Below are 24,982 nucleotides of genomic sequence, written 5' to 3' on the forward strand. Positions count from 1 at the left end.
CTGCTTGAAAAATGAGGCAAAGTCTTCAGCTGAGATGAGTGGGGAGGGAGGAGGTGCTGGGGGGCGGAGGAGAGAATTGAAGGTGTTGAATAACTGTTTAGGGTTGTGAGACAGGGAGGATATGAGAGATGAGAAGTAGGTTTGTTTAGCTGTGGCGAGTGTGGTCTTGAAAGTAGTGAGGGACTGTTTGAATGCGATGAAGTGCTTGTTGGAGTGGGATCTTTTCCATCTGCGCTCAGCAGCCCTGGAAGCTCGCCTCAGCTCTTTGGTCAGGCTGGTGTGCCAGGGCTGTCTGTTGATTTTGCGAGTTTTGGTATGTGTAAGTGGGGCAGCGGATTCCAAAGCTACAGCTATTGTGGTGTTATATAGAGCGGCAGCGTCATCCGCATTGTGTAAGGAACTTATATCTGTAAGAGGGAGGAGGGATTCAGAGAATGAGTGTAGGTCAAGGTGTTTAAGATTCCTGCGAGGGTGTGAAAGTTTGTGGGGTGGGGATTGTAGACATGGAGTGAAGAGGGAAGAGAATGTGAGCAGGTTGTGGTCAGAGAGAGGAAGAGGTGAGTTAGAGAGGTTAGATAGGGAGCAGAGGCGGGTGAAGATGAGGTCCAGTGTGTGGCCATCTTTGTGGGTGGCTGTAGAAGACCATTGAGTGAGGCCGAAGGAGGAAGTGAGAGATAGAAGTTTAGTGGCAGCTGAGAGGGAAGTGTCGATGGGGATGTTGAAGTCGCCCATGATGATAGTAGGGATGTCCGCGGAAAGGAAATGAAGTAACCAGGTGGTGAACTGGTCAAAGAAGGTGGTGGCTGGCCCTGGGGGGCGGTAGATGACAGCCAGTTGGAGGTTGGAGGGGGAGTAGATGCGCACAGAGTGCACCTCAAAGGAAGGGAGGGTAACAGAGGGTGGCAGTGGGATTGGGGTGAAGGAGCAGGTATCTGACAGGAGAAAACCAACTCCTCCACCATGTTTGCTGCTGGGGCGGGGGGTGTGAGAAAGGTGGAAGCCGCCATACGAAAGTGCAGCAGGAGAGGCTGTGTCAGAAGGGGTGAGCCAGGTTTCGGTGATGGCGAGGAAGGAGAGTTTGGTAGTAACAAAAAGATCATGGATGTAGGAAAGCTTGTTGCAGACAGAGCGAGCGTTCCACAGAGCTCCTGTTAGTGGGACTGGGGAAGCGGGGGCTGGGTGAATGGGTATAAGGTTGGAGAGGTTACGGAAGGTTGTGATAGAGTGTGGATGGGAGGTAGAAATGACTGTGGGAATGTGGTGAGGAGGACCAGGATTTGGGGAGATATCGCCAGCAGTGAGAAGGAGCAGAGAAAGTGTTAGCAGGTGGGAGCAGGAGAGGGCACGAGGGGGCTGTCTGTGTTTGGAGACAGAGGATTGTATGTTAAGGAACAGTTTTGAGGCGGAGGTGAGGTGGATGGGGAGGATTGAAGAAGAGATGAACAGTTCCTTACTAGGAGTAGGGATTAGGGGAATTAGCAGAAAGTGAAGGATTATTGGGGTGAAAGTGAAAACAAACAGAAACATTGTTTACAGTGACTGTGTCCAGTTACCTTCAGTTCCCTTCTGGTTCAATTCTGGTTTTAATTCTTAAATTAATCTTCACACTTCTAGCACACACTTATAGCAATCACAATGCAGACTGAAGTCTATGCAGACTTGTGCTCTGCAATATATGTACAACTAAGTGCAGTCAGGTGTGAAGCAGAGAGGAGTGGTCTCTGCTCATTTTGGTCAGACAATTAAGAGTGGACCAGATGTATATGATCAAGCCAGAGTAAACAAGGTCATAAATAACACTGGGGTAAGCTGGGGTTAGCTGAAAGGCATACCATGTGAATGCTAGGTGCAGAGGCAAGTCTATGTGCAAAGCTGGGTGATGCACTGTGTGTCCTTCATAGACAGACAGCAGGAGAGCAGGAGAGCTGGGTGGATGGACATACCATGTGAATGCTAGGTGCAAAGGCAAGTCTATTTGCAAAGCTGGGTGATGCACTGTGTGTCCTTCATAGACAGACAGCAGGTCCTGGTATGCATGGCTCCCCTCTTCGCTGTCCTGGTATGCGTGGCTCCCCTGTCCCATCGTTGCATGCATGAGCTTCCCCCATCCTGTCGTTGCATGCACGGCTCCCCCGATCACAGCATTGTATGCATGGCTCCACCGGTCCCATCATTGTATGCATGGCTCTCCCCGTCCCATCGTTGTATGCATGGCTCCCTCCTCCCATCCTGGTATGCATGCTTGCTATTACAAAAAAAATCCTACTCACCCTCCCTCCAGCGTGCCCTTGCTGGTGCCGACTTCCAGCAGCTCTTCCTGCTGAGCGATCACGTGGCACCGCTCATTAAGGTAATGAATACGCGCGCCACGCCTATGGAAGTGAAGACGCGTGCATATTCATTACCTTAATAAGCAGTGCAATGTGATCACTCAGCACAGGATGAACTGCCGGCGCCGGGACCAATGGAGATGCAGCGACGGTGCGGAGGAGGGTGAGTATGATGTTTTCTGGAAATCAGCAGCTGCAGCTGTCACTGTGCATGCTATTTAGCAGCGGCACAGGCTTTAGCCCCAGTCGCTGCTCCACCACTCTCCCTCCCTCGCCAGCTTTCTTGACAATGACTCGTGTATAAGCCGAGGGGGGTGTTTTCAGCACAAAAAAATGTGCTGAAAAGCTCAGAAAGATTTAGCAGACTCTGAAGTTGTGGTACATTGTTCTACTGTTCAGTATCACCTGCACAAATGTGGCCTTCATGGAAGAGTTATCTTAAGAAAACCTCTCCTGCATCCTCACCATAAAGTTCAGCATCAGAACTATTCAAAAGAACATCTAAAAAAGCACGAAGCATTTTGGAAACAAATCCTGTGGACCAATGAGGTTAAAATAGAACTCTTTGACCACAAAGATCAAAAGGTATGTATGGAGAAAAAAGGCACAGGATTTCAGGAAAAGAAAATCTCACCAATCATTAAGCATGGGGGTGGATCAATCATGCTTTGGGGTCATGTTGCAGCTAATGGCACGATGAACATTTCACATGTAGAGGGAAGAATGGAATCAATTATATTTCAACAAATTCTTGATGCAAACATAACACCATCTGTAAAATAGTTGAATTTGAAAAGAGGATCGCACCTGTAAATGGATAATGATCCTAAATACAAATCAAAATCCACAATATACTACCTCAAAAGGCACAAGCTGAAGGTTTTACAATGGTCCTCACAGTTCCCTGATCAGAACATCATTGAAAATCTCTGTCTAGAACTCAAAATAGCATTGCATGTGGAGGCATGGCTTGGATGTGCACAGATTCAGACGTGCTTCCCTGAGCTCTGACACATAAAGACCTACAAATTATATTACATGCCTATTCAAACGATTCCTATGGACTAAAACCATCAAAATAGTTTCCTGAACCTTCCTGGACCTAACTGGACAAAACAGCCACGAGAAGCCCAAACAGCCAGCTCGGTTTCCTTTCATACAGCTCCTGCCTTTAAAATCCATACAAATACAGGTAAACCCCCTAAAAAGAAGTCATACAACCAGTCCAATTATTTCTTCCCTCAAAATAAAGGGATGTCATTCTCCCTGAAAGCTCAAAAAGAGCTGTCATTCAATGATGATACTATAAATGAGGGGAATAGCATGGGAAAAACTCCCACAGACCTTAATAAGTTTTTTATATCAGGAGACAGAAGATTTGGTAATAAGAGAAAGGAATGGGCAGTTAATAACACAAATAACAAACATCTCCACTTACATGCCACTGACATTGAGGAAGAGTCAGAAGACTCTTATCCAAATATCACTCCATTTAAACAGAAGCCTAAAATGGACTTATAAAAACCTCATCATGAGTCATCACATTTCCAACACAGACTCATCTGTTAAAAGTGTAAATATGGACTTTCAGGATATTCATATTTTCCAATAACTCTTTCACCATCTGAAAAATGTATCTGTAATTGTTATAAATCTAGAATTTCCCAAATGGATCAAAATTTAAACAAAAAATTTGATGCCCTACAAAACTCTATCTCAGAAATCAATAAAAAAGTTGACATTACAGAAAAAAAGAGTGGATGATATTGGAGCGCCCCACAGGGCCTTAGGTTACTCGGTACCGGGCCGGTCAGATTCTTTAAAGGGGATCTGTCACCCCATTTTAGCCCTATCAGCTGTGGCCACTGCCATCAGGGGCTTATCTACAGCATTCTGTAATGCTGCAGATAAGCCCCCGATGAAACCTAAAAGATAAGAAAAAAGAGTTAGATTATACTCACCCCAGCGTTCGGTCCGGTCCGATGGGTGTCGCCATCCCGTCCGTCGCCTCCCATCTTCATACGATGATGTCCTCCTCCTTGCTTATCCCTCGGCTCCTGTGCACACGTACTTTATCTGCCCTGTTGAGGGTAGAGCAGAGTACAGCAGTGCGCAGGCACCGGACCTCTCTGACCTTTCCCAGCGCCTCCGCACTGCAGTACTTTACTCTGCCCTCAACAGGGCAGATAAAGTACGTCTGTGCAGGAGCCGAGGGAGAAGCAAGGAGGAGGTCATCATCGTATGAAGATGGGAGGCGCTGGACCGGACCGCGACACCCACCGCACCCAACTCCGCCCCCCGGTGAGTATAATCTAACGTGTTTTTCTTATCTTTCAGGTTTCATCGGGGGCTTATCTACAGCATTACAGAATGCTGTAGATAAGCTCCTGATGGCGTTGGCCCCAGCTTATGGGGCAAAAATGAGGTTACAGATTCCCTTTAAAGGGGATGTCATGGTGGCAGTGGCCCTGGGCGTCCAGTAAAAATAATAGAGGAAAATTATGTGGTGTTTGGTGGTGGCGCCACCCGTGGTGTTCGGCAATGGGCGGCCGACACTGCGGTTTTGGTCCACTGGGGCTGATGGTGACGCAGCAAAGATGGTTCAGCTCCCCATGGGTAGAGCGGGGCCCCAGGGTAAATATATTTGATTGTTCAGATTGTGGTGAATGTTGGGGTGCAGGGGAAAAGTGAAGGACACAGAGAGGTGCAGTTTTCTTTACCTTTTACTTGAACGTAAATGCAATCTGGGGTACCACATACAGATGATGGATTGAGTCCAGCTCACCTGGAGGCACTCAGGGGATCCACCCTGCCAGGTGGGGTTTGGGACCTTCATTCTGCTCTCTGTTTTCAGGTCCCTGCTGCTTGTAGCTAAGCTGCGGCCCTCTCCTGCGTGATGATTGGTAACCTGTATGGCAGACAGCGTGAGCCTATATCACGGGTACTGTCTTTTTCGCTGTCAGCCCTGGGCTCTTCGTCTGCTGCCGTGCCTTCAGGTGTTCAGTGTGGCCAAGGAACCTGCAGTCCCCCGCACTCCAGATTCGGCTGTCAGGGCATACAGCTCCTTCCCAGCCAGGGACTCTGGCTTCCCTTTTTTATCAGCACTTCCCTCTGGGGTCAGCTATATGCAATTTTAGTTCCCCAGAGCCCCTTGTCTCTGCTCTTGTCCCTTCCCTCTCTGCAGACCAACTCCAACTGTCTTGTCATGAGCTTCAACTGCTCCCGTTTCCATGACAACTCTCTTGTTTACTCTCTCAGCTGTCTTCTTACTGACTCACTGACCCCACCTGCTGGCCCCTTTCTGGCCTGCAGCAGGAATTGACATATACACTGTGTTACCTGGCATAGGGACCCCCTGCCTCCAGGCATGACATCACCCCTTAGAGGGAGGCAATGTCACCGTGGCAACCGGACTCTGGGGTGCTACAATATTTCCTCCAAACAAGCAAATCTGGAGGAAACATATTCACTTTTAAAATCTGAAATAAAAATGCTCAAGATCGAGATTACTGACCAGGAGGACAGAAATAGGAGGAAAAATATAAAGTTTAAGGGGATCTCTAAACATGTCTCAAATGCAAATCTCTCCTTCTTATTAAGAATATCCTCCAAAAAAATCCATCCTTCTATTACTAATCTTGAGCTAATGTTAGATAGAACCCAAAAGTTACTAAAGCCTAAATCCCTTTCTAAAGAAATTCCAGGTGATACCATGACTAGATTTAATTTTTATTTAACAAAAGAAAAATTAAGAAATCTGCAAAATCATAAACTACTTCCTGCCCTCTATGATTCGATTAAAATTTTCCTAGACTTTTCCAAAGAGATTCTAAGTCTTAAAAAATCCTTTAATGTCACAATCCTTAGGAGAAAAAATATTCCATACAGATAGGGTTTCCCAGTTAAACACTTGATATTTTTCAGCGGAAAAACCTATTCAATAAGGGATCCCAAGGAAGGTTGGAACTTTTAGAAGAATAATAACATTTCCAGAGAAGAAGATCCAATTTGACTTTTGGATATTTATCTTTCGGCTTATTACAGGAAGGTTACCTTTAAATTTGTTGTATATTTCATATTTAGTTTAAAATAACACATTTCTCTCTCTTTAGAATAGGTATTATTTCTAATATCATACTTACTAATTTCCAGGCTTCTATTGTAGTTGATTGCCAAACTTTCTTTGCCCCCTATTTTTAGGTTAGGTTTTGAGGAATTTTACCCCAACGTCACTTCTCAGTCAATCTGAAAAGTATCAGTGACTGAGTTTTATTTTCTTATGTTTTTTCTTTTTTTTTTCCTTTGTTTGTGCAAGTTAGTGTTTATATAACTCGTATTGGTGTAACACTGTTATTCTAAAAAATACTTCAACAATTTGTTTTGTTAATGTTTTGCTGGTTACCAAAAGTAACACATTTTATTGTTTATTATGTCTTTAAAAATTGTATCCCTAAATGTCAAGGGACTTAATAGTCTCCGTATGAAAATAAGTTGTGGGGTCACAGGAAGATATTATAGCCTTTCCAAGAAACAAAGTTTGTAGAAAAAAACTGCCAATATTCAATCATAAACCTTTCCCACATACCTTTAGATCTCCCTCCTCCAACAAAAAAGTTGATGTATTTACGGCTATTAGAGATTCCATTTCTTTCCAATTCATAAATGAAGTTACAGATCCCAACAGAAGATTCCATATATTAATCTGTGAACTGGAATCGATTACACAATGGTTAACATATATGCCCCTAATCAGGGACAAATTATCTTTTTAAACAAATGATGTACAATAAAAAATAAAATTGTGGTACCGTGTTAGCCAGAAAAATAGATGTAAATACTTATGTAAGTATTTACATCTTTTAAACAAATAAATTACAAAAAGTTCACAAATACCAAAAAGGAACTCTTATATTTTTAGGAGACTTTAATATTATCACTAATAGAAGCCTTTCACTACAGCTTCATCCAGAGGTACCGTATGTTTCGGACTGTATGACGCACATTTTTCCTCCAAAAATGTGGATGAAAATGGGGGGGTGCGGCTTATAAAAACAAGCATATTTGCAATTTACTACTTATTAAAATTTGCAGTAGTTCTTTGGATATTATCATTTTTTGGCTTGTAGCCCATTGCCTAAGAATTCATCCACCATTGCTGTCTAGCTTTCACACATGGTGTTCAAGTTGGCCAGGATTAGGAGGAGGCAGTGCTTTGTCCAGTGGTCCCGACCAGCTTCAAAACAGTGCTACAAGCTTAATAAATAATCAATTGTAAGCACTATGCATCTTGTCTGTCTAGCAGCATTTGCCAGCTTCCAAGGCACTGAGCTGTAAAGAAAAAAGTTAAGTTCAGTGGTTAGCACTGTATCTTTGCAGTGCTGAGGTCCTGGGTTCAAATCCGACCAAGGACAACATCTGCAAGGAGTTTGTATGTTCTCCCCGTGTTTGCATGGGTTTCCTCTGGGTACTCCGGTTTCTTTACACATTCCAAAGACATAATGATAGGGAATCTAGATCGTGAGCCCCAATGGGGACAGTGTTGATAATATATGTAAAGCGCTGAGGAATTAATGGTGCTATAGAAGTGAGTAAAATAAATAAATATCTCAAGAATGGCTGAAAATTTTAGTAAGCGGAAAATTGCAAACATACGTGTATTTCCAGCACTATCCGACTATATCCATTTATGAAGATGGGAATATCCAAAATCTGGTACAAAAAAGGTTGTTATATTAGGAGCTCAATATTGTGTCGAAGTTTTAGCCCACTAAAGTTTTGATTGTGGCCAAAAACAATAGTAATTTTTATTTTTTAATTTTGCAGGTTTGGGATACATTGATGCAGCATATTGATAAATATGGAGATGAATTGCTTTCTCAATACCAAAAAATATTTGAGGCCATTCCACTAAAAGACAAGGAGCAGTAAGTTTTTATTTAATGTTTACTAGAGTTGAGCGAAACGGGTCGAAAAAATTCAAAAGTCGCTGACTTTCACCAAAGTCGGGTTTCATGAAACGAAACCCGACCTCAGTGTGAGGTCGGCCACGAGGTCGGCGACTTTAGCGCCAAAGTCGCGTTTCAAAACATGCTTCAGCGCCCTTTTTCAGCCAATGAGGAAGAATGGACACTGTGGGCAACGTGATGACATGGGCATCGGTCCCCACCATCTTTGAGAAGGGCATGCAAATGATTGGCTTGCTTTGGGGGGCGTCACAGGGGGTATAAAAGGGCGTGCACGCCGACCACCATCTTACTTCTGCTGATCTCAGTATAGGGAGAGATGCTGCTGCTGCAGATTCTGTAGGGAGAGCGTTAGGCAGGGAAGAAGAAAAAAAATCAGCTGCTGCTGCTAGCGATTTTGCCTGTACAACACACCAGTCACTGTGCAGTGCAAGGGGAGGCTATATTTTGGTGAATCAGCTCTGTTGGTTGTTAGGCTGCCTTATAAGGCTACCTGATAGCTGCATTGCTGGTTTCACACTGCTTTGCAAACTGCTTTTTTAAAAGCAATCCTTTTTTTTTGTCCTGGTGAGATACTGAGCGTGCATTTTTTCACACCGTACAGCGGTGTACGCTGCTCTCTCAGTACCATGTAACGGCTGTTATCACGGCCACAGTGAAGCTAAGCGTGTGACTCTGTAAGGATAAGTCGAGGAGTTGTTCCGTTCTTACAGACCTCCACCTTATAGTTTTGTCTGTTTTTCAAACAGTCTAGTCTATTTCCTGTTTGATTGCATTCAAAACTATAGAGAGACAGCGTGTGTCAGTCCGTATACTAAAAAAACACGGAGCTTGACAATTTTACATACAGTGGACAGCGGTGTACGTGCACACTGCTCTCTCAGTACCGTGTAACGGCTGTTATCACGGCCACAGTGAAGCTAAGGGTGTGACTCTGTAAGGATAAGTCGAGGAGTTGTTCCGTTCTTACAGACCTCCACCTTATAGTTTTGTCTGTTTTTCAAACAGTCTAGTCTATTTGCTGTTTGATTACATTCAAAACTATAGAGAGACAGCGTGTGTCAGTCCGCATACTAAAAAAACAAGGAGCTTGACAATTTAACATACACCGGACAGCGGTGTATGTGCACGCTGCTCTCTCAGTACTGTGTAACGGCTGTTATCACGGCCACAGTGAAGCTAAGGGTGTGACTCTGTAAGGATAAGTCGAGGAGTTGTTCCATTCTTACAGACCTACACTCTAGGGAGATTCCAATCCTGCCCTGTCCTATATAACATTTTTCACACCTGCCAAATTCATCCTGTCATACAGCGGTGTGATATACACTGGGCTTGACACAATACATCAGTGTCCAGAAGTGTGTACGGACATTCCATTTCTCCCGTCCTATATAACATTTTTCACACCTGCCAAATTCATCCTGTCATACAGCGGTGTGATATACACTGGCCTGACACAATACATCAGTGTCCAGAAGTGTGTAAGGACATTCCATTTCTCCCGTCATATATCACATTTTACACACCAGCCAAATTCAGCCTGTCATACAGCGGTGTGATATACACTGGCCTGACACAATACATCAGTGTCCAGAAGTGTGTAAGGACATTCCATTTCTCCCGTCATATATCACATTTTACACACCAGCCAAATTCAGCCTGTCATACAGCGGTGTGATATACACTGGCCTGACACAATACATCAGTGTCCAGAAGTGTGTAAGGACATTCCATTTCTCCCGTCATATATCACATTTTACACACCAGCCAAATTCAGCCTATCATACAGCGGTGTGATATACACTGGCCTGACACAATACATCAGTGTCCAGAAGTGTGTAAGGACATTCCATTTCTCCCGTCATATATCACATTTTACACACCAGCCAAATTCAGTCTGTCATACAGCGGTGTGATATACACTGGCCTGACACAATACATCAGTGTCCAGAAGTGTGTAAGGACATTCCATTTCTCCCGTCATATATCACATTTTTCACACCAGCCTAATTCAGTCTGTCATACAGCGGTGTGATATACATTGGGCCTCACACAATACATCAGTGTCCAGAAGTGTGTAAGGACAATCTATTTCTGCCGTCCTATGTCACATTTTTCACACCAGCCTAATTCAGTCTGTCATACTGCGGTGTGATATACATTGGGCCTCACATAATACATCAGTGTCCAGAAGTGTGTAAGGACATTCCTTTTCTCCCGTCATATCTCACATTTTACACACCAGCCAAATTCAGCCTGTCATACAGCGGTGTGATATACACTGGCCTGACACAATACATCAATGTCCATAAGTGTGTAAGGACAATCCATTTCTGCCGTCCTATGTCACATTTTTCACACCAGCCTAATTCAGTCTGTCATACAGCGGTGTGATATACATTGGGCCTCACACAATACATCAGTGTCCAGAAGTGTGTAAGGACAATCCATTTCTGCTGTCCTATGTCACATTTTTCACACCAGCCTAATTCAGTCTGTCATACAGCGGTGTGATATACATTGGGCCTCACACAATGCATCAGTGTCCAGAAGTGTGTAAGGACATTCCATTTCTCCCGTCATATATCACATTTTACACACCAGCCAAATTCAGCCTGTCATACAGCGGTGTGATATACACTGGCCTGACACAATACATCAGTGTCCAGAAGTGGTAGGAGAATTAAATTCTCACCTGTCCTATATGCACCTTGTACCTTGTTTTACAGTTCCATATTGTTGGTGGAATTGTGGGTACATTTTTCAAAAAAATAAGGAAGTGTGGTGTAAGAGGCCGTGTTAGTGGGCGGGGGTTGCCAGCTGTTAATGATGGTGTTGGTGTTGGATCTGCTGGTAGTGGCAAAAGCAAAATAACACCTAATGCAGGAGGTGTTAAGCCTGCGTCATCATCTGCCTCCACAAGGCCTCGAAGGCTCCTTTTTCTGGGAGTAGGTAAACCGCTTTTAAAGCCGGAGCTTCAAGAACAAGTTTTGGCCTACATTGCTGAATTGGCCTCCAGCTCTATCGCCTCCTCTTCTGAACTTGTAAAAAATAAAAGCACTGAGTCGTCTTTGGAGGCTCATGGTCATGAACCACACCTTTCTTTGTGTCCTTCACCCCAACCAAAATTGAAGTATGCGGCAGGCCACGCAACAGATTACTCCATGGAGCTGTTTTCACATACCATGCCTGGGTTATCAAGTGAAATGGTAAATTACCCAGGCCAAGATGAATCTGACATGGAGTGCACTGATGCACAGCCACTGATAGATGATTCTGCTGGTACATTCACTCAGAGCACGACATTGTCCTCGCAGTGTACTGAGCCAGATTCTGACCCTGATGAAACTCAGGTGCCCCTTCCCGCATACTATACCACCTACACGGTGACACAGAGGAAGGTGCGCATGACATTGAAGAGGAGGTGATGGATGACCCAGTTGTTGACCCAGATTGGCATCCATTGGGGGAAGAGGGTGCCGCTGCCAATAGCTCCGAAGAGGAGGAGGAGCATCCGCAGCAGGCATCGACATCGCAACAGCTGTTATCTGACAGGCACGGAGCAGTCCAAAAACAGGTTACAAAAAGTCAAAAAGTTGCTGGACTGCTTGGCCAGACGGTCAAAATAGCACAGCGTGCAAGGACGCAAAATGTCTTCCATAGTAGGAAGAGTGCAGTGTGGCACTTTTTTGAACAAAATCCTCATGATCAGGCCAAGGTTATCTGTAAGAAGTGCGCAAAGACCTTTAGCCGAGGGAAAAATCTGAAAAATTTGAATACCAGTTGCATGCTTAGACATTTAACCACCATGCACTTGTAAGCGTGGACGGAACAACAAACCTCAAGTACCACATGTGCAAATGCTCCCAAAGAAGGTAGTCAGCAACGCTACATTGTTTCCCCCACTGTAAGCCCACCGGTTAGCACAGCAGCAAATTTTGAGGTGTCATTGCAAGGCCAAAGCTGTCAGGGAATCACAATGTTATATCAACGAAAGACTGAATCTAGGCCATCAGAAAGAACACCAACTCCATCACCATCATCATCTCTCTCTCAGTCCGCCCTATCCACCGTTAGTTCCACCATAGGCATCTCTCAAGTCCAGCTCACCCTGCCAGAGATTATGAGTAGGACAAGAAAGTACTCATCCTCTCATCCGCGTACACTGGGTTTGAACGCCCACATTGCCAAACTAATCTCGTTAGAGAAGATGCCCTATCGGTTGGTGGAAAGCGCAGCTTTCCTCGAACTCATGACCTACGCAGTACCACGCTATGAACTACCCAGTCGCCACTTCTTTTCTCACAAAGCCATCCCAGCCCTCCACCTTCATGTGAAGGACCGCATTGTCCATGCACTCAAGCAATCAGTGAGTGGAAAGGTGCACCTCACAACTGATGCATGGTCCAGTCGGCATGGCCAGGGCCGTTACGTGTCCATCACTGCGCACTGGGTTAATGTGGTGGATGCAGGGTCCACAGGGGACAGCGGTGATGGGACTGTGCTGCCTAGCCCACGGTATAGGAAACAGTTGGCTGTAGGCGTTCGACCCTCCTCCTCCTACTCCTCTAGAAGCGAAAGCTCGCCCCCAGAGCGCAGTCGCAGCAGCACTCCATCCACAGCTGCCAGTGTTGCACACGAGGTGTCCCCCTATCGATCAGCTAGTGGAAAGCGTCAGCAGGCTGTGTTGAAGATGATGTGTTTGGGCGACAGACACACCGCGGAGGTACTGGCCGACTACTTTCAGCAACAAACTGAGTCATGGCTGGGCAGTCTACATCTTGAGGCAGGCAAGGTAGTCAGCGATAACGGCCGTAATTTTGTGGCTGCCATAGCCCTTTCAAAACTCAGACACATACCTTGCTTGGCTCACACCTTGAACCTGGTGGTGCAGTGCTTCCTCAATAATTATCCAGAGTTAACAGGCCTGCTCCAGAAGGTTCGAAAACTGTGCTCGCACATCCGCCGGTCGCCCGTACACTCCTGTCGTATGCAGAAGCTGCAGCGATTGCTACACCTTCCCAAGCACTGGCTAATTATCGACGTTGCAACAAGGTGGAACTCCACCCTGCACATGGTCGAGCGGCTGTGCGAACAGAGGCAGGCCGAAATGCATTTGTGGGAGGATACCTGGACAGGCACTTTGAGGGCAGACATGGAGTTGACAGGTGTGCAGTGGTCAAAGCTGAAAGACCTCTATAAAGTCCTTCAGTGCTTTGAGGAATGCACACGGCTGGTAAGCGCAGGCGACGCCATCATAAGCATGAGCATCCCACTTATGCGTCTGCTCATGCAAACTTTGACGCACATTAAGGAGTAGGCGTCTGCAGCCGAGGTTGACGAAGAGGAAGAGGAGGAGGAAATCCTTGATGACAGTCAGCCATTGTCTGCTCCGGGACCTCTCCTGGACGAGGTGGAGGAGGAAGAGGAGGAGGAGGGTGATGATGGGGATGATTATTTAGGGGAGGAGGATGCTTCTCGTGTGTCCAGAGAAAATGTTGTCGTGGCAAGGTCTGGTACAGGGTTTGTGCGTGACTGGAGGGATGTGGATTTGCCAGAAAGTGCTCCTCCACCAAGCAGTCGCACTGCATCATTGACACTGGGAACATTGGCCCACATGTCAGATTATGCCTTGCAGATCCTAAAAAGGGACCCCCCGCATTGCCAAAATGATGAACGATGACGACTACTGGTTGGCCAGCATCCTGGATCCACGCTATAAAGGCAAATTCCAAAACATCATGCCACAGGAGAACCTTGACCTAATATTGGCTAACAAACAAGCTACTCTGGTAAACTGGTTGGTTGAGGCATTCCCAGCACACAGCAGCGGTGATGGTTCTCACACGAGCCGTAGGGGCCAGGGGCAGCTTGGAAGAGGTGTTCGTGGTGAACACATCAGAAGTGGCGTTGGAGACAGGGGTTTCATGACCATGTTGTGGACTGATTTTTCAAGTCCCGCTCACACGGCTGGTAATACTGCATCGATGAAAAGTGACAGGAGACAGCACTTGTCAACTATGGTTACAAACTACTTTTCCTCCCATGTCAATGTTCTCCCTCACAGGTCATTCCCCTTTGACTATTGGGCCGCTAAACTGGACACCTGGCCTGAATTGGCACAATATGCGCTACAGGAGCTTGCTTGCCCAGCTGCAAGTGTGCTATCGGAAAGAGTCTTCAGTGCTGCTGGATCAATCCTGACAGAAAAAAGGACCCGTCTGTCAACCCAAAATGTGGATGATCTAACCTTCACTAAAATGAACCATGCATGGGTTTCCAAGGATTTTGTCCCACCTTCCCCTGATGACACATAGGTTGACAAAAAAATGGCTTGCTTTGGTCCTCCTCTTCCTGGGACTTGAACAATTTCGCCTTTTGCATCAGCTGAATGTCCAACATCAACATATGCCACTTTCTAAAACTCCCTAACTGCGCTGCCCCCCCCCATAGCCGGGGTCACCACCTAGCGCACGAAACCGTGCGAGTGTCGTTGCCCTGGACAGGTGGGTAGGCCGACTCTTGGGCGCGGGCACTGGCACAGGGTCCCTCATAGTGCAATCAAGTGTCTCTGATGGTGGTGTTGCACACCCACCGTCAGACACACCGCCGTACTATGAGGGGCCCAGTGCCAGTACAGACGCCCATGAGTGGGCCCCCCTTGCTTGGGCAGGGCCCCAGCATTTGCAATCTTTACCTCTCCCTGCTCCTCCGCTGTGTAGTCTGGGCCGTCAAATCCATACTGGGCCTGACACCGTCTGAGCCTGCCTCCTGATCTATAGACATATATTTTGAATGTGTACACTATGCTATCCATACATGTTATCCGGTGATATGGTACCCTTTCTCACCTTTGTGCAATCACGTGTAATCCATACTGGGCCTGACACCGTCTGAGCCTGCCTCCTGATCTATAGACATATATTTTGAATGTGTACACTATGCTATCCATACATGTTATCCGGTGATACGGTACCCTTTCTCACCTTTGTGCAATCACGTGTAATCCATACTGGGCCTGAGAACAGCTGGCGAGCTGTTAAGCAAGCTACAGCACCTGTGGTTTGCACACGTAAGTTTTTAATTTTTTCAGGAATGACGGTTATGCCTAATTCCGGAACTGCGGTTGACCTGCACTTACTGGGAAATCATCGTTCGCGGGTAATAATTGTAATCCCAGATCCCCATCACTAACGGTATTCAGCGGGTTATCTGCACCTGTAAGCGACAAACGCTGGCCCTTTCAGTGTAGCGCACATGCAGCCACGGACATGTAAGGGCATGACACACCAGTTATTGACCAATCTCACGTGCCAGAGCCTCGCGTGTCCCTCTAGTAAGCCGGACTAGGACCGCATGGCATGACGGAGTCTCGTTCGTTAACGGAATTAAGCTTGCAATGTGTGCATCTTTTTGTTACTGGATGGTTGAGGTTGCCCGTGTTGAGTCAAATTACGCCCCAGGCTCCACTCCTGGTGGTGCCCTTCTGGACATTCCTTTAAGGTTAAGCTTTGCAACCATACTGCTGTCACGTCTCCGTCAGATTTGGGGCCTGCTGTTCCGGTCGCAGCCACTAGGAGGCGCCGGGCCGCCACTTCGCCGTCAGACTCGGGGACGGCTGTTCCTGCCTCGGCCACTGGGAGGCGCCGTGGTTCTATTACGTCGCCGTCAGACTCAGGGCCTATGATCCCAGCTTTAGCCACTAGGAGGCGCCGGTCTGTCACGTCACCGTTGGATTCAAGGCCTGCTGTTCCGGTCACGGCCACTAGGAGGCGCCAGACCGCCACTTCACTGTCAGATTCGGGGACGGCTGTTCCTGCCTCGGCCACTGGGAGGCGCCGTGGTCCGCCCGTGAGTTATGGTGGTGACAGAGAAGTGGCTCCTGCGCAGGCATCTGGTGGGCGCAGGCTCCGCCCCTCTGTCAGTCATCAGGGGGTTACTGCAACTCCATCTGGCCTGGTCTTGGGGGCGGCCCTAATGACATCACCAGTCCAGGAACCTGTGAGGGATGACCTGATCCCTCAAATACCTTGGGACTGGTCTTGCAAGCCGCCGGATATATTCTTGGTTCCCCTGTGTGTTACTTAGTGATTGATTTCTGTTTGACTCTGACCTCAGCCTGGATTTCTGACCCCTTTTTTGCCTGACGATTCTGTACTTCTGCTACTCTCCTGTTTTGTGACCTTGGCCTGGATATTCTGACTCTGCTACTTCCTAACGATTCTGTACCTCTGCCGCCCTCCTGGTTTTTGACTCTGACCTTGGCCTGAAATTGACTCTGCTATTGCCTGCCGTTTTTGTACTTCACTCTGACGACCGTCCTGCTCTGGCCGCTGCTCCTATTCAGACAGTACCTCCTGGGCTCTGTTGTAAATCCAGATCCCTGTATAGGGGTAAAGGGTATCAGTGTTTCTCGGGGTGTTGCCTGGCTGCAGCCCAGAACCGCAGACGGACGTTACATTATATCCGGCCATAAAATTAACTGCTTCTTGTGTATATACCCAACATATACAAAAGCAGTCTCCCTGAACTTTTTTTTTTTTTCTTCTTCTGACTGAGCTGATTTTTGGCCTGAACACCTGTTGCAGTGCACAGCCTGGAAGATCTCTCTCATTTTCTTGGACAACTATGCGGCAGTCTGGAGTCTTCAGGGAGAGAGCTGCACCTCAGAGATCCATGCTCCTGGCACGTCGACCTCTGGGCAACTACTCTGGCTATGGTTGCCCAGAGGTTCAGGTATTGCCCGCAGATGCGGCTAAAGTTTTATTACCCATTTCAGTTTCATGTGGTCAGAAATCGCTGTGTTTAAACGCGTATGTGGATAGTGGTTCTGAAGGAAATTTTATGGATTCCTTGACTGCTAGGAATTTGGGTGTAACTCTACTAAAACTTAATGCCCCTATTAAAACCACGGCTATTAATGGCACGTCCATTATTCAGGAGGGGGTTAAGTTTGTTACTGCCAAGGTTGCCATGTCTGTGGGAGCCTTACACACTGAGCTGGTGTCATTTTTTGTGATGGACAATTTAACCTCTGCAGTTATTCTGGGTATGCCATGGCTACGCCAGCACAATCCTGTCATCGACTGGCACTTGGGTGACGTTGTACGCTGGAGCCCACAGTGTCAGAAAAATTGCATATCCTTGGCAGTAAACCAAGTTAAGGTTAAAACCCCCCGCATACCGTTTGCTTTCAGAGATTTTGAGGATGTCTTTTCTATTGTAGAATCTGAAAAGCTACCCCCTCACAGAGAGTATGATTGCCCTATTGATCTGATTCCGGATGCCCGTCTCCCTAAGGGAAGAATATTTAATCTCTCTGGCCCAGAGCGTCAGGCCATGAATGACTATATTGCAGATAGCCTAAGAAAAGGGTTTATCAGACCGTCCATTTCTCCAGTTGGGGCTGGGTTCTTCTTTGTGGAGAAGAAAGATGGTGGTCTCAGACCCTGCATTGATTATCGGGAGTTGAATGCAATCACTATAAAAAACCAGTATCCGCTTCCACTCATCCCTGATCTTTTTAATCAGCTAACAGGAGCCCGTTGGTTTACTAAACTTGACCTCCGGGGGGCATACAATCTAGTCCGCATAAGAGACGGGGATGAGTGGAAAACAGCCTTCAATACACCCCTTGGCCATTTTGAGTACCTGGTTATGCCGTTCGGACTCAGCAACGCACCTGCCGTATTTCAGCACTTTGTTAACGATATTTTTAGAGACATTTGTGGGGTGTATGTCGTGGTGTATTTAGATGACATTCTGATTTACTCTGCTGACCCAGTGACACACTCTCAACACGTCTGTTCTGTGCTACAAAGACTACGTGAACACTCCTTGTTTGCTAAACTGGAGAAATGTGTATTTTTTGCTGAGGAGGTACAGTTTTTAGGATACATGGTTTCAGGTAAAGGCTTCCGCATGGATCCTGCCAAGGTCCAGCCTATTAAGGCTTGGGTGCAACCAAAATCGCTGAAAGCGCTGCAGCGATTTTTGGGGTTCGCTAATTATTACCGCAAGTTTATTAGAGGTTTCTCAGAGATTGCCAAGCCACTCACGGATCTGACCCGGAAAGGGGCGGACGTGGCCAACTGGAATCCTGAGGCAATTCAGGCGTTTTCTACGTTAAAAGAGAGTTTTGTGGCCAACCCAGTTTTGGTTCAGCCGGATCTGGACCGTCCATTTATTGTGGAGGTGGATGCCTCTGAAATCGGAGTGGGAGCAGTGCTATCACAAGGCACTACATCCCTCACTCAGCTTCGTCCATGTGCGTTTTTTTCCCGCAAATTCTCTCCCACGGAGAAAAACTATGATATTGGGAATCGGGAACTATTGGCAATTAAATGGGCCTTCGAGGAATGGCGTCACTTCCTCGAGGGCGCCAAACACAAGATCACGGTAATTACCGATCATAAGAATCTGACATACCTAGAATCAGCAAAAAGGTTAAATCCTAGACAAGCAAGGTGGGCATTGTTTTTCTCTAGGTTTAATTTTATAATCACCTTCCGCCCTGGTACAAAAAATGTGAGGGCCGATGCCCTCTCTCGCAGTTTCTGCCCCTCACAAGCCGAGGACTGTGAACCAGTTCCGATATTGGCCACTGGGATCATTGTCTCCGCAGTGTCATTGGACCTTCTGGAGGAGATCCGTAAATCCCCAGAACAAGCCCCTGACACTACGCCACCCAACAAATTGTTCGTTCCACCTGCGTTTCGCCTACAAGTGCTTAGAGAATCACATGACTCTGTCTTGGCAGGCCATCCTGGTCTCAATAATACCGCCAGATTGATAACTAGGAATTTTTGGTGGCCGACGGTGGTTAAGGACTGCAAAGAATATGTCTTAGCATGTGAGGTCTGTGCCCGCGCCAAGTCCTCCCATACTCGCCCTGCCGGCTGGCTCCAGTCCTTGCCCACCCCCGAGAGTCCATGGACCCACATCTCCATGGACTTCATTACGGACCTACCGTCCTCAGATGGAAAGACGTGTATCTGGGTGGTGGTGGACAGGTTCAGTAAACAATGTCATTTTGTCCCCCTGTCGGGGTTACCTAACTCGGAAACGTTGAGTAAACTGTTTATTGTACATGTGGTACGTTTACACGGTGCCCCGGTCAATATTGTGTCTGACAGGGGTACCCAATTCGTGTCAAAGTTCTGGAGGGCGTTCTGTAAACGCATTGGTATTGAGCTATCTTTTTCCTCGGCTTACCACCCTGAAACCAATGGGCAAACCGAACGTGTCAACCAGGCTCTGGAGCAATACCTTCGTTGCTACATCTCAGAACACCAGTCCGATTGGGCAGAACATCTGCCACTAGCCAAGTTTGCCCTAAACAATCAGTATCAGGACTCCATTAAGTCTACCCCCTTTTTCTGCAACCACGGGCTGCATCCGCGCTTTGGCTCATTCTCGGCCAGAATGTCGGAGCTTCCTGGGGTAGAGAAAAATATACATCGTTTAAAAACCATTTGGTCTGAGGTAAACTCTAACTTGAAAGGGGCCCGGGTTAGACAGACCTCGGCAGCGAACAAACGGCGATCCAAAGGACCGCACCTGGGAGTTGGAGACAAGGTTTGGCTCTCCACCAAAAACATCAAGCTTAAAGTACCGTCTGCCAAACTGGGTCCCAGATTTATTGGTCCATACGAGATTATAGAGGTGATTAACCCGGTGGCCTTTCGTTTAAAACTCCCTCAGTCTTTCAAATTTCCCAATGTCTTCCACAAGTCTCTCCTCAAGTTGTATCGCTCCCCAATTCACCCTGTTCCGTCCCCTCCTCCTCCCATTTCGGTCGGAGGGTCCTTGGAGTATGAAGTCCAGGGTGTCCTTGACTCCCGCCTTGTAAGAGGGTCCGTACAGTATCTGGTACACTGGAGGGGCTACGGCCCGGAGGAGAGGTCCTGGGTCCCTGCGCGGGACATCCATGCAAAAGCACTAATTAGAAGGTTTCACCTCCTCCACCCTGACAAACCAGGTTTTGAGGGTCCGGAGGCCCCTCTTGGAAGGGGGGGTACTGTCACGTCTCCGTCAGATTTGGGGCCTGCTGTTCCGGTCGCAGCCACTAGGAGGCGCCGGGCCGCCACTTCGCCGTCAGACTCGGGGACGGCTGTTCCTGCCTCGGCCACTGGGAGGCGCCGTGGTTCTATTACGTCGCCGTCAGACTCAGGGCCTATGATCCCAGCTTTAGCCACTAGGAGGCGCCGGTCTGTCACGTCACCGTTGGATTCAAGGCCTGCTGTTCCGGTCACGGCCACTAGGAGGCGCCAGACCGCCACTTCACTGTCAGATTCGGGGACGGCTGTTCCTGCCTCGGCCACTGGGAGGCGCCGTGGTCCGCCCGTGAGTTATGGTGGTGACAGAGAAGTGGCTCCTGCGCAGGCATCTGGTGGGCGCAGGCTCCGCCCCTCTGTCAGTCATCAGGGGGTTACTGCAACTCCATCTGGCCTGGTCTTGGGGGCGGCCCTAATGACATCACCAGTCCAGGAACCTGTGAGGGATGACCTGATCCCTCAAATACCTTGGGACTGGTCTTGCAAGCCGCCGGATATATTCTTGGTTCCCCTGTGTGTTACTTAGTGATTGATTTCTGTTTGACTCTGACCTCAGCCTGGATTTCTGACCCCTCTTTTGCCTGACGATTCTGTACTTCTGCTACTCTCCTGTTTTGTGACCTTGGCCTGGATATTCTGACTCTGCTACTTCCTAACGATTCTGTACCTCTGCCGCCCTCCTGGTTTTTGACTCTGACCTTGGCCTGAAATTGACTCTGCTATTGCCTGCCGTTTTTGTACTTCACTCTGACGACCGTCCTGCTCTGGCCGCTGCTCCTATTCAGACAGTACCTCCTGGGCTCTGTTGTAAATCCAGATCCCTGTATAGGGGTAAAGGGTATCAGTGTTTCTCGGGGTGTTGCCTGGCTGCAGCCCAGAACCGCAGACGGACGTTACAACTGCCCACGTAAAACAAACACTTTGCCTTCATGAACGCTGTTTGAGGGTCGTGACTTGTGGGAATAACGCCGCCCAATCTGTTAACCTGCTAGAGAGATCCTTCGTTGCTCCCAAGCATGACATCACACTCCCTAGGAGGAAGGTAATGCCACTGTGGCGACCGTACTCCTGGGGGCGACACAAGTGCACTGATGCCCAGCCACTGCTCGATGAATCTGCTGGTACATTGACCCAGACCACTACATTCCCCTCGCACTCTACATGGCCTGAAAATGACCCTGATGAAACTCAGGTTACCCTTCCCATATACTGTTCCATCTTACATGGTGACAAAGCGGAAGCTGCAGATGAAAGTGCAGGTTCGGCCCACCCGCCGTCAGACACACCACCGTACTATCAAGGGCCCTGTGCTAGTGCCGTCGCCAACAAGTGGGCCCCCCCTGCTTGCTCAGGATCACAGCACTTGCAAGGTTGAAATACTGTGCAGTGAGATGGAAGATGGGGACAACGAGGAGTCCAGACTAGTACAGGGATTCCCTAGCGAGGAGACTTATTTAATTGTTTTCAATGTTGGGACAGCAATTTTTGGGGAGCACTATACTCTGGAGAATGATAGAAGGGGCCCACCATACACTGGAACATTCCAAAGGTGGACATCAGACACTGGAGCAGCATTTACAGGACCCATTATACACTAGAGCATTAGAAATGGGGCCCATTATGTATGGAGCATTATTTGGGCCCATAAGACAGTGGAGCTTCATCCATGGGGACCAACATATACTGTAGCATTATGTGGAGCTCATCATATACTGTTTCAAACATTATATGGGACCAATGATTCTGTATGGAGAAATAGATGGGCCTCGTCATGAGATGTAAAAAGTGAAGTATTTTTCTTTGTAGTATACCACTATTTCTCTGCCGTATCAGAGCAGCATGAGTTGTGGTATGTGTTAAAGGGGTGCTCTTTCACCTAGGGCACATGAAAACCTGGAGCCAGCCCTACCCCCCCACAACTTTAGCCAAATAACCCCCATTTTTCAGTGCGTAACTAGTATTATGAAGTAAATAAAGGGTGACAAGCTTCAGTAATAAGAATTTATGCTTTTGGCATTCAAATGGGCACTGTAAGTGTGTTTCCTGTCCTCTCACTGCCAACTTTTCTTCCCCATTGACTTACATTGGGTTTCGTGTTTCAGTCGGACCCCCGACTTTTCCCTATAGTCGGCCGATTTCGTTCGACCCGACTTTTGCGAAAGTCGGGTTTCGCGAAACCCAACTCGACCAGAAAAAGGCAAAGTCGCTCATCTCTAATGTTTACCCCTTCATTCATGCACACAGTTTTTATAAGACTTGTTTTTTTACACAATAAGTTAAAGAGGTTGTCCAGTCTAAATTGATGTCACTCTGTGTGGCAGCAGACTTATGAATTCCCAGATGTCTTGTGTTCCACATCCCTGGGGGCTGCATGCCCATGCCTGAATCCTATGTCTTGTACTTGTTCCCATGTCCGTCTTACTCTGTACCTAGTCTGTTATGAATGGGTCAATGAGGATGATAGCAGGCCCAGGCTAAGCCACAGAAAACCAGAGAGGTTGGTAACTAAGCGGATGCAAACCCCTGATCCTGTCCACACAACTAGCAGTAGCCGTGGAGTGTACCTACGATGATCCTAGATGCCTCGGCACAGCCGGAGAGCTAACTAAGCCTAAAGCAAGAAAGGGGAAATCTAAACTGCCCCAGAGCAGACCCCAAAGGAATAGATAGTCCCCAAACATATATTGTCGGTGAGACAAGATGAAAACACAAACACAGGCAGAAAAATAGACTGAGCAAATGATGGGGCCCACACTGACTAGACAGGACAGGAAAGGAAAGGCACTGTATGCAATCACGTAAAAAACCCTTTAAAAAGTCCAACACGTCTGATGCACAAAAACACTGAAGTTGCACGACTTCGCCCTCACTATATCAGCCTTCTGAAAGCAAAGCAAAAAGAGACCAATATAAAAGGGAACAAAACAAACTGGCATATGCAGTAACATATGGGCGGTGATTCAGCACCGCCCCAGCTGGAGCTAGCTGACCAGCACAAAGCAGAGATAAACAAAACCAGATCAAATTCAAACAGAATAGCAAATGAACCACTTAGCTGAACATGCAGGGAAAGAGCAGGAGCCATCAGACCTCAGAAGGCACAGGAAGAAAATCACCAGCAGGAATAGAGGGCGTCAGCTGTCTTAAATCCCAATCAGATACCCCAGATCTCCAATCGTCTTCCTCATTATCAGTAACCACCAGAGGGAACCCAGAAAGAGAACTCGCAACCCCTCTGTCAATCTGACCAGCTCCACTACCTTCAGTAATCACCAGAGGGAAGCCAGAGAGAGAATTCACAACAGGGCTGTGCACCGCAAGCTGTCAATGGTCAAGCGTTGTGCAGTACAGTCAACGGTTCCTGTCTGAGGTCACATTGAGTCGGCGTCCAGCAGCGGTAAGCGGTCAATGGCACTGTTGCTGGGGGCAGGGTAGTACACACTCAAGCGTAGTCTGCCATCTGTAGGATTGTCCGCAGGGAGGGAGCCAACCTTCACCTGTCGAAGCTGCTGTCGTCCCGCCAAAAGCCACGGTTTCCCATGCTCAGCCCCTTTTATAACAGACCCGCCCTTGGCAGCAGGGGTCACAAGTCTGTCCCTGTCAGGTTCTCTGTCCTCCTGCAACACTAGTGGCAGTCCCAATGGTTCTGACTCAGAGACACAGTTGCCTCTATTGTTCTGGTCCTTCCTCCCACGTTCTCCCACTCTGTTTGCTCGCCATTCCACGGGCGAGGATTTGTGGGGAGTGTTAGAGAACCTTCGCCTTTTCTGGATTTGCTTCTGCCATATGAATTGGTCTTGCTCATAACGTTTGGGGGGTTTGCAAGCTGTTGATCGTTCGGAGCATCGTAAGCTGGGAGAAGTAGTGGAGCTCCCTGGGGAGGTAGGATCTGGCTGTATGGCGGGGGATCCAGAGATGTGCTCTTCTGAAGGGCCGTTACTTGGTGTGAGGACGTTCTCTTCTTCTTCCTCTAGAACTGTTGGAATCGATTCCGGGGTCTCGGGAACTTCCTCTGGTCGAGATGGGTCTTCCGACAAGCAGGGCCATAGCATATTTCGGTGCACAATCCGAATAAGGCGACTCCCTTTTTCCTCAGACTGGATTTCATAGACAGGCCCCTCATAACTAACTTGTCGCTTCACCCAATAAGGATTCTTCTCCAAACAGTGTTCTAGTTTGCTCTCTCTCACCAGTACTCAGTCTCCTACTTGACGCTCTGCCCCTCGGGACGGGACCTGTCTGCGTGTTCTAGCTCTCATAGCCTGGTCTGCACTGTCATGGTTTGGACAGGGTTCTTGCCCTGCACTTGTAGTACTGGCAGGTACGCAGGATGTAGTGACGAGGCGCGAGACGGTTTGAACTTTAAGGTGTAACTTTTATATATATAGATGTCTATAGGGCTATATTGAGCAACCAAACAAGCTAACAATAATTGTCCTCGCAGGGATCAACACAAGAATACACTGCTAATGCAAACACAACTAAGCCAGCAATGACCGGTCACTATCGGGCTGCGGTAAGGCCAACTAAGAGTCCTTAGTTATTTCGTGTCACTTATCCTCTCTAACGTCCGGCGGAGTACTGATCGGCGATGTTTCGGTGTTTCAGCCGCTGGGCCCAGCCGACGAGGATC

The 24,982-nt window shown here is 47.6% G+C and overlaps 1 protein-coding gene across 1 annotated transcript in view; it reads left to right on the forward strand.

Moving 5' to 3' along the window:
* The window catches only part of LOC141056779 (uncharacterized), a 254,113-nt gene that overhangs the window by 198,701 nt on the left and 30,430 nt on the right, over window positions 1-24,982 (forward strand). The window contains exon 5 of the mRNA XM_073553242.1: window positions 8,154-8,254. Coding sequence (XP_073409343.1) covers window positions 8,154-8,254 — 101 coding nt within the window. The remainder of the gene's footprint in view (window positions 1-8,153; window positions 8,255-24,982) is intronic.

The sequence above is a fragment of the Dendrobates tinctorius genome, unplaced genomic scaffold (genome assembly GCF_039654945.1).
Source record: "Dendrobates tinctorius isolate UK_male_01 unplaced genomic scaffold, ASM3965494v1 ptg000199l, whole genome shotgun sequence".
NCBI lineage: Eukaryota > Metazoa > Chordata > Amphibia > Anura > Dendrobatidae > Dendrobates > Dendrobates tinctorius.